At 44.9% G+C, this 14,237-nt stretch overlaps 3 protein-coding genes across 3 annotated transcripts; all 3 read left to right on the top strand.

Moving 5' to 3' along the window:
• Positions 1 to 1,486: 1,486 nt before the first annotated feature.
• Positions 1,487 to 2,387, top strand: EDB91DRAFT_1244738 (uncharacterized protein; the record flags this gene model as incomplete). The annotated part of the gene is made up of 7 exons (XM_041322448.1): positions 1,487 to 1,491; positions 1,545 to 1,630; positions 1,686 to 1,864; positions 1,905 to 1,998; positions 2,047 to 2,116; positions 2,178 to 2,207; positions 2,267 to 2,387. The coding sequence occupies 7 exons, from the start codon at positions 1,487 to 1,489 to the stop codon at positions 2,385 to 2,387; spliced, it is 585 nt and encodes a 194-aa protein (XP_041180951.1).
• A 763-nt stretch (positions 2,388 to 3,150) lies between these two features.
• Positions 3,151 to 4,581, top strand: EDB91DRAFT_1079054 (uncharacterized protein; the record flags this gene model as incomplete). Its single annotated transcript, XM_041315089.1, has 5 exons — positions 3,151 to 3,330; positions 3,389 to 3,754; positions 3,812 to 4,069; positions 4,185 to 4,262; positions 4,336 to 4,581. 5 exons carry the CDS (start codon positions 3,151 to 3,153, stop codon positions 4,579 to 4,581), a joined length of 1,128 nt encoding a protein of 375 aa, XP_041180950.1.
• Positions 4,582 to 11,020: 6,439 nt separating this feature from the next.
• Positions 11,021 to 11,515, top strand: EDB91DRAFT_1311963 (uncharacterized protein; the record flags this gene model as incomplete). Its single annotated transcript, XM_041325116.1, has 1 exon — positions 11,021 to 11,515. A coding segment is annotated over exon 1 (423 nt), but the record flags the coding sequence as incomplete, so codon positions are not given.
• Between the last annotated feature and the right edge of the window lie 2,722 nt (positions 11,516 to 14,237).

The following is a 14,237-nucleotide window of genomic DNA, read 5'->3' as shown; positions in this document are numbered from 1 at the left end:
GGTTAAGGGATGTTGGTCATAACACTTGGATGGCCAAAGACGAGGACAATGAGAACGACCCTGATACTAATGTCCCATCCAACTTCCATATCAGATTCGGATCGAAGCAACCGAAAAAGTCTCTGGAGGCAATCAAAACACAATATATCGACAATCCCTCCTTCGGATGATTCCACACAAAACTCAATGCATTTTTAAATTCTTTGCCCGCTATTACACAGCAGGCCCGGGTGAACATGTTACTGTTGGATGAAGTAAGTCCAATTTGAAAGTCGGTACTCACCCATAACTGATCCCGAGAAGATAACAGAGTTTCGATTCCTCAAGGTTAACTACGAGTCGCTAGTTGACTTCCGTCAGACCACCGACTATCTCCATTGCAGCCCGAGTTTCCATAATCTTCCCCGATACGACTGTGTCATTGTTAACACCACAGCTGGTGTCTTTTTTGCACGGCTCCTCTTCCTCTTTACGTGTGTCATTCATGACACATCCTATCCCATCGCCCTTGTACATCCATATGATGCACCAACTGGGAGGCGTCTCCAGAAGGACAAACACCTGAAGTTTTGGCGTGTTAGATCACAACCAAGAGAAACTGCTAGTGAGTTTATACTAGCAGAATCGATCATCTGAGGAGTTGCTCTCACTCCCAATCCTACTACAGCTGGTGACTTTCTCGTTATGGATACAGTAGACAGTGACATATTTCTGCGCATGAAGCAAATGCACCTTGCAGCCGGGCATTAATCATTGTATTATTATTACTAATAGTCTGATCTTGCAATATCTCACTTTGATTTAAAACTTCTGCAGTTCTGATTCTCAAGCAAGGTCTGATCGCTGATGTATCATTCTGTCTTTTCACACTCTCGCCCATCACCATAAGCGACTGTCATGGCAGTATACTCTCATTGGAGGTCCTCTGATCGGATCGGATGACTGTGTGTTCATCCTGCACTCATTCACATCTGTTTGGTGCAATCTAGGTGTGTCTTTTCATTTATATATGTATGTACATCACTGACAAGCATCTTCACTCATTTCTGTGTGCTTGTGTGTGCACGTCTATGCCTATTTCGACATGTCTGCGTCTGGCATCTTGCACGATAGGTACCGCTTTTTCACATTTATAACTAAACTATAACTGATCGTTTGTTTATGCTTCCCGCTTGTCTGCTAATTTTTGTGCTTGCCTGCACTGGTCTGCACCCCGCCTCTGCGCCCCGCCTCTGCACTTGTCTCTGTGCTTTTACTCACATTTAGTTGTTTCTGCATGCCGCCACTCATCTGTGCTCGCTCGCACACATCTGCACCTGCTGCTTCTCGCTGCCCCCTTCCTCCAAGGCTTGTGGTTTCATTGCTACCTTGTCTGTTAGCAACTCACCCCTCGACTCTGCGCCTTGACACCTGCCCTATAACATACTCCCTCTAGTGAGAGAATAAGATCAAGGGGACAAACAATCAATATTGTACAAATCTCGGCATGAAGTATGTCAAGTATTGATCTCGGTCTAGATGTGCACTGTTGACATGTTTGCTAGGATCAACACCGAACTTGGAGGCGTCAATTCGCTACCAAGGTCAGGTGCTTTGGAGAAGCTCATGAGCGCTCCATTCATTGTTATAGGTATGTATCATCTGTTTGGCCTTTGAGACTCATTGAAGGCTGGTTCATCCTGCAGGGCCAGGTGCCGATGTGGGATATCCTGCACCTGGCACAGTCAACCAGCCCTCTGTGACTTCTCTCGTCTATTTGTTTGATCAGTATTATGCTGCACACTGGCAGTCCAGGTATGAGGCAATGATATCAGTCCAGCACCACATCAAGAGAAAAATCGATGAGTTGCACTTGCTGGTTTATGTGAGTTCATTCCATCTACCATGCGCACATGCGGTTTTAGCTATCACAAGCAATCAACAAATTTGACGAGCGTAACAGGGTCACACCTATGGGAATACAGAATCATGGGAAAGAGGAAATCAAGGACATCACAGGTAAGTTAGTCCAGCAATGCTTGTTTCTTTTCTAACTGTGTCTACTAGGGGCGATTGATGACATCTGGTGCAACAAAAGTTCAAAATCAGAGTTAACATTCATAGTTGTAGGTAAACGGTGAGTCTGCGATCCATTTTATACCTTTGCTTTTGTTGCTCACCAGCTGCGTGTGCTCAAGGCACCATGTCCGATTCTTCCTGAAGAACAGGTACGTCGCTCAGCCACTACTGACCTCTGTATCCACTTGATTATTGAATGGATGTCTAGGAACGAAGCGGACAAGTCTAGGAACTGCCCTGCAGGATTCATCGCTGACCAGGGAGTGGACAATCCCGCAGTTGGGATGGCCTCACACCCTGTTCTGGGTGACAAGGGTGGCATTAACTGACTAACATCAACTCCCTCAAGGCCGATCTCTCGCAGATCAACTTCCCAGACTATTTTGCCACATTCACGCCTCATGTCTTCTCAAGCCATGTTATTATCACATACAAACCTTACCCGAATTCCCTGTCAGAGACTCATCAAAGAAGACGCCAGCAGATGTCATTGCGGCATATCTTGTTGTGCGAGCGTCAGTACCGGAAGATACTTTGTGAACAAGACATTCTCTGGCGAATCAAGGGTGTAAGAATGGATTTTAATCTTCAGAATGCTACTGATGTTTCATCCTGAAAGCTCTTGGACAATAACACCAGCTACTTGCTGCGTGCACGCTACCCTACCAGTCATACTGCCCTATCCGATGTGCCAAGACCAACACACCTCGTGGATGAAGGGTAATATTGCAGCACTCATCTAGCATGTATCAAGGTTTGCACGTGCATTATTTGGCATGCATTAATACTCATTCGAAAGAACTTTGATTAGATGACATGCTCTCGTTACGTCTCAGTGGGCTTTGAATCATCAAGGTTCCGAATATATTGACAATTACACAATGGAGGAGTAAGTGTTTCGACATCCGGGCGTTTATTATGCACTCCTTACCACCACCTGCAGTTTCTATCATTACACAATGATAGTCATGGATTCGTAATGTGTCCTCCACACCCTGATACCAAGCACTGCATGCACTGACTGTCATCCGAACCGTTGCATATAAATTGTAACTACTTTGGCATTGGGCACCACTGATCTTATTCCTTAGAATGTCTCAAGTAACTCAATACCGCTATGCTGATGAATCTTCATCAGCTGACGAAGCTTTGTTGTCCAATGAGGGGGTCGGGTCCACGCATGGCGTCGTTCAAGGGTCGATCTCTAATCCATTCAATGTCAAGCCGCAACTCAACCAAGATCGCGCCATTCTAAACATGAAGTGGAGGCAAGTTTGAACTAAATAATCTTTGTTCATAGCACTAATGGAAGCATTGTCGATGTCTGCAGGAGGTCAAGAATGCGCAGCTTGAAAACCAGGCGCTGAAAGAACAACTCCGCACCGTGGAGGAGCAAAACAAAGTACTATCAGCCAATAAGGGTTGTCGCAAGCAGGACACTGCCGTTTCGGAAGATATCGTAGCATTTGAAGGGGAACTCAAGGTTTGTGTGAAATGCTATGGTCTTATGGTCAACATGTTCCCACCACCAGCAGCCCTGCTCAAAACAACACTTCCCAACCCTCTACCGCCATTCAATACAGCTGCGCAGTATGCTACTACGGGTTCGCAGGAGCTCGCATGTCTGGTGGAATTGTACAACACGCTTCCTCAGCACCTGCACCACCTGGTGCCAATGAATCGGTTTTCGAACATGGTAATACATTTATTTTCATAATTAAAATGCTATGACATACTTAATGCCTATCTACAGTTTTCTAAGGCAGTATGTGCTGGTTGTGCCTCCGAGCTTAACAAGCTCAGGAGTGCTGCGGGTCAGATTTTCGAACTACCCCAGCATTACTTTGCAATCTTATATGCTCGTGATGCAGAACCCGATATTCACCGACTACTTGGCATCACGGGAAAAGCTGGCGAGTTGTATCCCCTTTTGCCACCACTACTGTTTCCTGGGAACATTGCTGACTGCACTCGTAAAATGCTGTTTGGTAATTGGCAACCTATTGCTAAGGTAAGTCACTATTCACTTTAAATTTAACATCTAATCTACATTGTATTGATTATGACAGACACTGAGCTGCTGCCTTAAGGGCAGGACATCACTATCTAACGAGAGCAGATGACAGGGTGGTGCTCCGCCCAATGCAGTCAAGTGGGGTGTTACAGCAGTGACACCTGGGGCTGTGGCTTGGGCGATTGTTGCAGTAAGTCCCGAGGTTTTAATTCATTGAGCTCTGGACTGATTTAATTTCAAACGTGTGCTTCTATTAATAATAGAACATCTTTTTATTATCCCCTGACCAGGAGTTTCCCCAAGAAGGCAAAGGGAAGACCTCGCGAATCAACTACGGCACGCTCTACGCATTCTTGAAAGAACTTCTGCTCTGCGACTGGGAGAAGCCTCACCTAAAGGGGATCATCAAACACATCAATACCTTTGTTTTCGAGCGAACTTCTCGCCGCCCCACTCACAATACCGAGGATTCGGCTGACGATCTTCAAGAAGAGATGCGTCTCGCTTGACTTGGATTAGCGGCAGAAGTAGAAGAGAATCTATCTGACGATGAAGATGTCCATGATGCTAATATTGACATTCTCGCTAAGAATACAGGCGCCATAACCATACATGAATCGGACAAGGTTCCTGGACCTCCTGGACCTACTCTTTCATTGACTAATGATACTGTGACATCAACACGCACTGTAGCAAGTCACTGTTCTTCAATCAGCAAGCTTCAAGTCCGTGATGGACCAGTTGATTCTGAGGAAATAGAGGTAGTAATCAAAGAGAGTAGCAGCCAGGCCATTGAGACGATGAAATCCAAGTCCAGTAGGGCCAAAAAGTCGAGGGTGCCAGTATCGGAAGGGGATGATGGCACCTCCTGGCGGCACGGCCATTCAAAGAATGTCAAATAGGTATCATACTACTATTGTTGAGCCATGCCAGCTCTCTTCTGATTCAATCCTTCCATTTTCTCATAATTGTTACAGTTGTTATTTACAGTTACTACATCGACAATCTATGTATTAGCTCAGTGTCTGCTTGACAATGTTCACAACCCCTATTACAGAGGACTTTGCAATTTGCGTGACGTGATTATGTCAGCATCGCAACAAATATTAGTACATGTCTTTGTTTCTCTTTTGAACTTCGACATTTAAATTTAACCATTGAAATTATCTCCCCCGGCGCCAAGGTCCCAGTCTAAGAGCTGGTTTTGCATTGACAGGACAAGGGGCACCCTGGGTCCACTTGCAAAAAGGAATCAGTTGAACGAATCATTCAAGGTGAGTTCACCCCTAGTAGCTCATTGTCGGGGGTATCTATCTGCATCATTTAATAACGCTTAATTTAAAGGTCGTTGTGCACCGCAGAGCCAGCACTACCCAATGCCGACAAGGCGTCTCTGCACAAGCCTAAGCAGAGTAGTGGCCGTTGACTAATGCTGCTGCATCCAGTTCCCTCACCGCTTCCTCACTGCTCATTTCACAACCCTCCGGTTCCCTCACTACTTATTCCAAGGTGTCTCTGCACAAGCCTAAGCAGAGTAGTGGCTGTTTATTACTGATGCTGCATCCAGTTCCCTTGCTGCTCTCTCACCTAGACTGTTCATTTCACGTCCCTCCATTGGTTCCCTCGCTACTTATTCCATGTACCTTGTTCCCTTCATCTCATTCTTGTGTTGATTTTTGCTGTTGCTTGATGAATTGCCTTGTTTTGTTGGCTACCCGACGTACACACCCTTACACAGAATGATTGTAATTTGACCGCTGTATTGTAAACTACCTACCATGACCATAAAATCTAGTCTTGATTTGCGAAACAATCACAATGTAGTACCGCATCAATTGTAATCTACAACACAAATAAATTACAATGATTCTAACACACAATGAAAATCTATTTTAATGACAGAACATGCTATGGGAATGACTGACGCAAATCCATTCAAATGTGCAAGACAGATCACAATTATGTTGAAAAATAATTGTAACTGCAACAAAAATCATCGAAAACATGCTAGAATTGGAAATGCAATGAGCATTACAGGTGCAAATATAATTGTTACATCATCATTACAATATATATTCCAAACTGTGGCTTCTATTGCAATGGCTTGCGAATCACACGTTATATTAGGACTATTATAAAGCATCCTAATCGGTCAAAATAGATTTTTGAGATTTCCAACAATTATGCTATTTATAACTATTCCTGCCTCTAAAAAACACAAGAGCCTGCTAGAGATCGAGAGCACGCAGATGATCACGCACTGCTGTGCTAGGCTGACGGTTCACGACATCACCGGTTTCGCGCCAGAGCCTCAAAATCTGAAACTAAGTGCATTCGGAAAATCCGCAGGAATCTAGGATGTTGCGAAGGCTCAGAACTTCAGTTCTGTTCATGGAGTCGGATTGCTGCAAGTTTCACGTCACAACTGATCTTACGAAATCACATGCGGCAAAGATGATAATACTATCACCTGATCCGGAATGCACAATGCACTCCAGAGCTCACCACTCTACATATATTTCATTCGGAACAGCTGGAGAACAAGTATTAGAATATGTTCAATAAGACTGCCAAATCAAATATTTAAAATCGGCGCTGTGAAGCCTTCCTGAGATGAAACATTGTGCGAGTGTACCCAAAATGAGTGATTTTTGGACATTAAATCCAAGATCCACCCACATCCCATTGACCTATCAACATAGGAACTTCAACATGTATGAAATACACTATTCTGAATCTACCCCAGGTGTTTCTATGTCAATAGAACACCACCACAGTGTGCTATTCACAATTCATGAGCAAAGCGTGACAGTCAGGCTAGATTGGGAAATCACACTCTCGGCTTGGTTGAGTCTCCACTTTGTTTGCATTCAGCAACACTGGACTTTCATTCGCTTTGCACACTGTCGGACTTTGGATATCATTGTGTATTGGCCGAGGTGCCGCACGTGACATAGTGTGACGAAATTGTGCATTTCTATTGTGTTTTCAACATCTCAACTTCCAGTGCTGCCGCTGAAACAAGCTCGCAACAAAATAAAAAAAATTCTTGTTGGGCCTTATGCGCAGAGACCTAAGGTATACACTACAGTAGATCCGATACGAATATGTGTTGTTGTTGTGTTGCTATTCAGCAATAAGTGAAAATTGTGCATTTCCCATCGAATGATAGTAAGCATCAGCAAAAGACCCATAATTTTCGCTTATGACTTCAGTAGCGCACTCATGCGATTGGTGGAGATGCTGAACACATGACCAAAAATGTATGCTTACAAACGCAAACCCAAACTAAACCAAAAGCAAACTGCTCAAAAGCACTTAATGAGCAAAGTTGCATTTGCTGATGAGGGTAGTACAAGGCCACACATCACCAAAATTACACAACTCAGACATGGCTATATATGGTCATGTCAGAGCTACCATACCTGCCATATGTATCCGGTGCAAGGTCGCAATTTCGGGCAATGCTAGGAAACTCAATTCTGGCATTGTGACTGCCATATGACATAAGTTTGGCATTAAGCTAGTGTACCGATATGTCAGACATTGCTATGTACATCAAGTATTTGAATTTCACTCAGATTGATCAGACATTGCAATTGTGTTCTGATATAACAAGGTAATGCATTGAATTAATGGTAGTACAAAGCAGTGAGGTACAATTAGTGTATCATTCCGAGCCTATGTATGTGAGTACGGGTAATCGAGAGCGGACACCAGGACAGGAATATGAGAAATCCATGAGTTCAAGCCTGAGCCGTGAGCCCAAGCTGGCCCAAAGCCGGGGCTTGGGCCCAAGCAAGCCGCGGCGCGCGCGCTAAATTTTCTGTGATGGCAATGTGAACAAGTGAGCATGCGATCAGTTAGTTATAAATATTATCAATCGAAAAATCGAACCTATTGCACAACTTGAAGACGCCGGATACAAATGAGCACAGCCTGAGACACATAAAGACAAGCGTAGATGTGTGCAAGCATGCAAAGTGGCCACAATGAAGTGCCAAAAAGTAAATGTACACAACTTCACAAATAGATATGTAGATACTTGTCAGCAATGTACATACATAGATAAGTGAAAAAAGATGCACCTAGATTGCATGACCAAGCGCAAATGAATACAAACAAATCTCGGGTGAACGAAAAGACAATCACCAGATGTGAGGTGTTGTCAGAGCGAGTCACTGAAATAGCAGCATCCATCTGGTGGATGAATTAAGTACATAATATGTGCATATATGCACATACACTCACCTTGATGATGACAGCAAGTTCGGTTTTCTGTGGGTCGCCAAGTAGAGGTGGCTACTGACAATACTGATAACCTGAAACTGTGGGACAATTCAGAAGAAGAAGATGAAATGGAGGCAGAGCGTTTGCGACGCACCATGGTGGTGGAAGAGAAAGATAAGATGTAAAATATGCGACACGCAATATTGATATTGACGTGCTTGTCCTTGTTTGGTGATATTAGATTCAAGTTTCGCTTCTCGATCCAAGATAAGCATTGAGCAAAATGATAAAGGTACCTTGGTGCCTGGAGTGTCTATATTCAAGTTGAAGCAGTAGGTGCCGTCCAACGAGACTGCGTTCTGGATTCGTTAGTTGATAAAATGAGAATAATTGAAGGAGTATGATATCTTGAGGCATGATGAGGAGGATGAGATTATAGCTGAGTTTGGTGAGGAACTCGATGATGACATACTTGTTGAGGCTATGGTGTGCTTTAGGTACTTTACTTGGGTTCCACCCAGTTTCATCATATACCACTAGTATTACTCTATATAATACATTGGATGTATCTGATATCTGGCTGACAGCTAAGTACTAGATGACCTGTGTCTGACAGACAGTATGTTCGATGTCATCATATCATGACGTTATTTCAAATGTCGAATATGACGGGTATATATACTATCTTTGGCCCAGAGTTGCAAAACACGATGTACCACACTCATCTTTCACTCATTTCCTTCACACAATGATTCTGAAGGATGATTAATACATAGCTTACTGTGTGTATTTTTTATTTCATGAAAAATGGACTAGAAGTGCTTGCGGCAGTGAAACACTGCTCAGAAAGTGTACTTTCCATGCCAATCCGTCGGAGGGAAGCCATCACATGTGCCAAAAAAATCAAGGATTTTACAAGGGATGCTTCATTGTCTTCTGATACTACCCTAAATTTTTCCAACATGAAAGCTGAGTTGTATTGTGAGATAAAAGTGTTCTACTATCGAGACACAGGACGTGACAGGAGCAGTGAGTTGGCGTTCGGAGTTGTCAAGCTCCGCTCGGCAACTCGGCCAAGACTTGCACAAATGTGAATCTGCAAAGTTAAACTTTCAGTCTTGCAGTGCAGGTCGCATGCCCAAGGCAAAACAATCCTACAAGTTTGCTCAAGAACTTGAGGATAAAATCCAACATGCCTGCTCTGTTCTACGTGCTTCTCCTTCTCCTAACATATGTGCTGTTGCAACAGAGCACAAAGTCCCATATCACACCCTTCGTCGACGGTTTCTTGGCAAAAGTCAGCCATACAACAAGGCTCATGTTGGGCAGCAGATCCTTTCACCAGAGTCAGAGGATGTGCTCGTTGACTGGATTAAATTACTCAGCTCCATGGGGCATCCACTCAGCAAGCGCACAATCCGAAGCAAGGCAGCTGTATTATGTCATGGACAGTCTAAGCCCCGCGAGAAGTGGGTCAGAGGCTTTCTCAAACGTCACCCAGATATCTGCTTGGGGAAACCATCAGCTCTGGACCCAAAACGATGCCAAAGTTTTAACTGCACTGTTGTCAATCACCATTTTGAGCTTCTTAAGAAGCTTCTTGATGAAAAGGACATTCCCTGGGAAAACATGTATAACATGGATGAGAAGGGGTGTCAGCAAGGCGGCAGAAGGAAGGCTTCACCAGAGAAGTACTTTGTACTTCATGGTAGATACCCGAAGTATAAGACACGAAGCGGGAATCTGGAACTGGTCACAGTCATCGAGTGTGTATCAGCTGATGGTGTGAGCATTGCACCAGGCTTTGTTTTTGTGGGAAAGTCCTATCACAAGCAGTGGTTCAGTGCACACAAAGACATCTGGTGAGTTATCAACACAAACCTGAAGTCTGAATATTAACCTTGCATTTTCAGTGTGGCGACATCACCCAATGGCTGGACAGATGACTTCATATGCACGAAGTGGTTTGAGGAATGCTTTATCCCACAAGCGACAGCCCGCAATACGTCTGGTAAACCAGTCCTCCTTATCTATGATGGTCACGGATCACATGTCACACTGGAGATGCGGCGCCTGGCAGTTGAGCATAATATTGAGCTATTCTGTCTTCCCCCGCACACCACTCATGAGCTGCAACCCTTGGATGTCGGTGTTTTTGGCCCCCTTCAACGTGCATGGTACAAACATTGTGAAGAGGTGTTGGACGAAACTGGTGAAGAGATACCTCGTGCTGATTTCATCAATCAATATATGGCAGTGCGTGGGAAGGTGTTCACAACAGAGATCATTTCGAAGGCTTGGAAGAACAGCGGAATTCGGCCATTTAATCCCAGCATTTTCATTGATAGAGATTTCGGTTCAAGCATGGCGACATCCACTGAAGCTAGTGTCCCTACCTCATACCCCATTCAGCCAAGTCAACTTCCAGCTTTCCAGGACGTGCTCCATCCTCCAACAGGTGCCGATCCACTATCGGAAGACTCGGATAGTGACTCAGACAGTGACTCAAGCACAGACTCAAGCACCACTGCTGAGGATGATGAGTCCACAGATGATGAGTCTGACTTTCATCCAGTCAACTCAACTGGCACCTCATTTGCACTACCCACATACCATATGTCCATCCCTTCACTCGACACTCCATCAAATTCTCACCCACAGCTACCGTTACGCAGCCGCGGTCCAAAACGGCACAGCGTATCTCAAAACTCTGATGAGGATATCTCCCTCCTTCAAGACCAAGTGAAGGCACTGGAATCGCAGGTGCGCGCCACCGAAGCACACTGTGCAATGGCATTGAGCGAGGTCGATGCTATGAAGAAAAAATTAAATTCATGTGCAGGAAGGAAGAAGACTCGAGCGCACAACATCAACGCGCGCTGGTTGACATCATCACAAGGGCTGAAAGAATGTGAGGAGCAAGAGACGGCGAGGGAAGCAGCCCGGAAAAAAAAGGAGGAAGCAAAGCAACGAGCGGCTGCCAAAAAGGCTGTGTGGTCAGCACGACAGGCAGCACAGGGTGCTGGTGCTTGTTTTACTGGCTTGTTTTCTGCAAAGAACAAGGACGATCTTATTGATATTGCCGGCGCCCTTCAAATTTCTACCGCAGGGACCAAACCGGAGCTCTTGAAAGCCATCAAAGAATACTTCGAGTCCCATCCAGAACTGAAGAATGACGAGCGCTTTGTTGGCCTTTTCGCTGGCCGTTCTCGTACCGGACAAAAATGGTCCTTCAATGAAGGTCCTTCTGAAGAAAATGATCAGAATGTCCCCCCTGCCACACGCCCTCGCCTTGATATCACTACTCCGTCGCACAGCAGGACCATCCTATCAAGTTCCATTTGCCTCATCCTCTCGCAATACTCTCCCAAGCATCCCCCCCACTTCAGGACCCATTCTCAGCTACTTCTTCTCAGTACAATGCCTTTGCTCCACACTCTTACTCATTTGCCTACCCTACTGACATGAGTGGCTCATTTAATCCATACTTGAGCAGTAACCTACCCGGTCCTCAATCTGGATGCATACTAGTACCTTTGGCTTATCCTTCGTAATCTTTCCTGCAGCATATATCATATATTATGCCTACCTAGCATATAATACCTTACATACAAACATACCTACATTGGAATTTCAGTGCTCAGCGCCGGTCACTGTACAACGCCCTACTTGATAGCATTCGAGTCGTCCAAATATCAGTGGCTTGTTGCACTTGACGGCGTCGGAGAGTGAAAACGGCGGTGTGACACAGTGTGACACGATGCCTTCTATGCGGGTGAGAAATTTTGCAACTCTGTGCTCAAACACTGTTCACGCCGGCTTCTCTCTGGCAACATAGCCTTGACAAGTTTCCCATTTTTTTCTACATAGAATTAGAGCCTATACTAAATCCTATGTCCCCCTGTTGTCACATTCTTTTAATGTTGTGTTGTTGTTGAGTTATCGCGCGAACATCGAAAAGTGTTGCAACTCTGGGCCAGAGATAGTAATTGGCGGCGTCAGAAATGTCAACATGTCATGTGATGTCTGGATTCGGTAATTTTGGTGATGCAGGAGCAAAATTTCACTAAGTCCAACATTTCCTAATTGAACGAAAATTTCACGCCACTGCCATCCTTTATGCAAAGAGCAGTAATATGTAAGATCAAACAACAAGCTGATCAGTACTCAGTCCTTGTTGTGAGCCAGCATTGACCTTGCTTCACAGGGTATATCCTCGGAGATCTTAGGTGTCAGTCTGCTGGGATTGCACAATGCAGATATCATCTGTTCAAAAGAAGACTTCAGGTGGGTAGGTTCTTCACTGCGTGCTGGCATTGACCTTGCTTCACCGTGTAGATCTTAGGTGTCAATCTGTTGGCATTGTGGCAGATATCATCTGTTCAAAAGAGGATTTCAGGTGGGTAGGTTCTTCACTGCGTGCTGGCATCAACCTTGCTTCACCACGTAGATCTTAGGTGTCAATCTGCCGGCATTGTACAATCACGATGCAGATGTCATCTGTTCGGGAGGGGATTTCAGGTGAATAGGTTCTCCACATAAAAGCAAGCCGTCTTCCGACTGTCCCCTTCAAATTTATTCGATCCCATATCGCATCCTTACAAACAATGCGTTTCCCCTTTGTCCTTGCCGTTGTTGCTGCTTTGGCAACATCAATATCTGCCAGTGACGCTGAGGCTGAGAAATGTAATACCTTTTGCTGGAGAGATAGCAACTGCTGGAGCTGCTCGCAACCCCACAACTGCGTGAGTATTGTTTGCGTCCATGGACTTAACCACGTGACTCACTGGTGTGGCAGTTTTTTTTCTTTTGCCATCTGTGCGGGCCAGCCGATGGTTAAGCGAGCAGTTGTAGCTGTTTTTCTTGCACTGATTGCAACCCAGACCCAGAGTCGTGCGGGGAAATATCATACTAGAAGAAGTTATAAGCCCCCCCTGAGAGACCCTCTCCTCCCAGTCCTTCGAGAGCCTGAGGGTGAGTGTAGCCTCCTGTACTATGTTCCTGATGAGGCTTAAAAATCCAGCATCTCCGTATGTTTCTGCGACGTCGGCGAGTGTGACGGCAGATGTATTCTAGAGCCTCTGGAGTTCTTTTCTTCTTCTTTCTCGATACTTCCATAGCACAATTTAAATGTTTTCTTTTTTTTTCTTTCTTTCTCGATACTTCCATAACACAATTTAAATGTTTTCTTTTCGTTTTTCCTGTCCCACAAACGAGGCCAGATTCAGGAAGTTCTGCATGTATTAACTGGTACGTGGATACATGCAAGGTAAATGAGTAGTATGTGTATGGCAGAGAGATTGAACAGTTAAGCAGCAGTAAACCGTAGTCTTCCGTAGCCAGACATTGATAGAAGGAAGATTGATACTCGTTGATACGTAGACACGGCCGAGACACCATCATGCTTGAATTCCACCGAGTCGGCGAATGCTGCGGCAAAGATAACCTTAACGGCGGCGACGATTGGCGTTACGAAAAAGGAGTAAAAGTACATGCAGATCGTCGCGAAAGTTGTCCTTGGCTGGACCATTGAATCGATTAATGCCATCGGTATTCAGCTTAGACTCGAGCCCTTCAAGAAGTCCGCACTTTATCAGAGCTCCCCTATCATCTAGCTATGGCCCCTGAGGCCTGACTCGCCGATCGAAGGGCTTCGAGTTCAGCGTCTTGATACTTAGGTTGAAATATGATCATCAAGCATCGTTTCTTTACTTTGCACGAATAGATTTATTGCAAGGATGCAGAATAAGTGTAGTATGAGTGAAAGGCGTGAGACACGCTCTAGAGATTGTTGTGCCCCAGCTTTGGACGCGACTTTCCTATAGCTATTCCAAGATCTCCATTGCCCGAGCGGTAGTAAAATTTGTTCAGAAACAAACACGTTGATCAACTCAACAACAAAGTATGTGCCATCAACCATACCGCACCGTCCTGA

Source organism: Suillus paluster (assembly GCF_016628075.1).
Source record: "Suillus paluster strain FC165 chromosome Unknown EDB91scaffold_8, whole genome shotgun sequence".
Lineage (NCBI taxonomy): Eukaryota > Fungi > Basidiomycota > Agaricomycetes > Boletales > Suillaceae > Suillus > Suillus paluster.
Note: the sequence above shows the minus strand (reverse complement) of the source record. Positions and strands in the feature narration are given on the sequence as shown.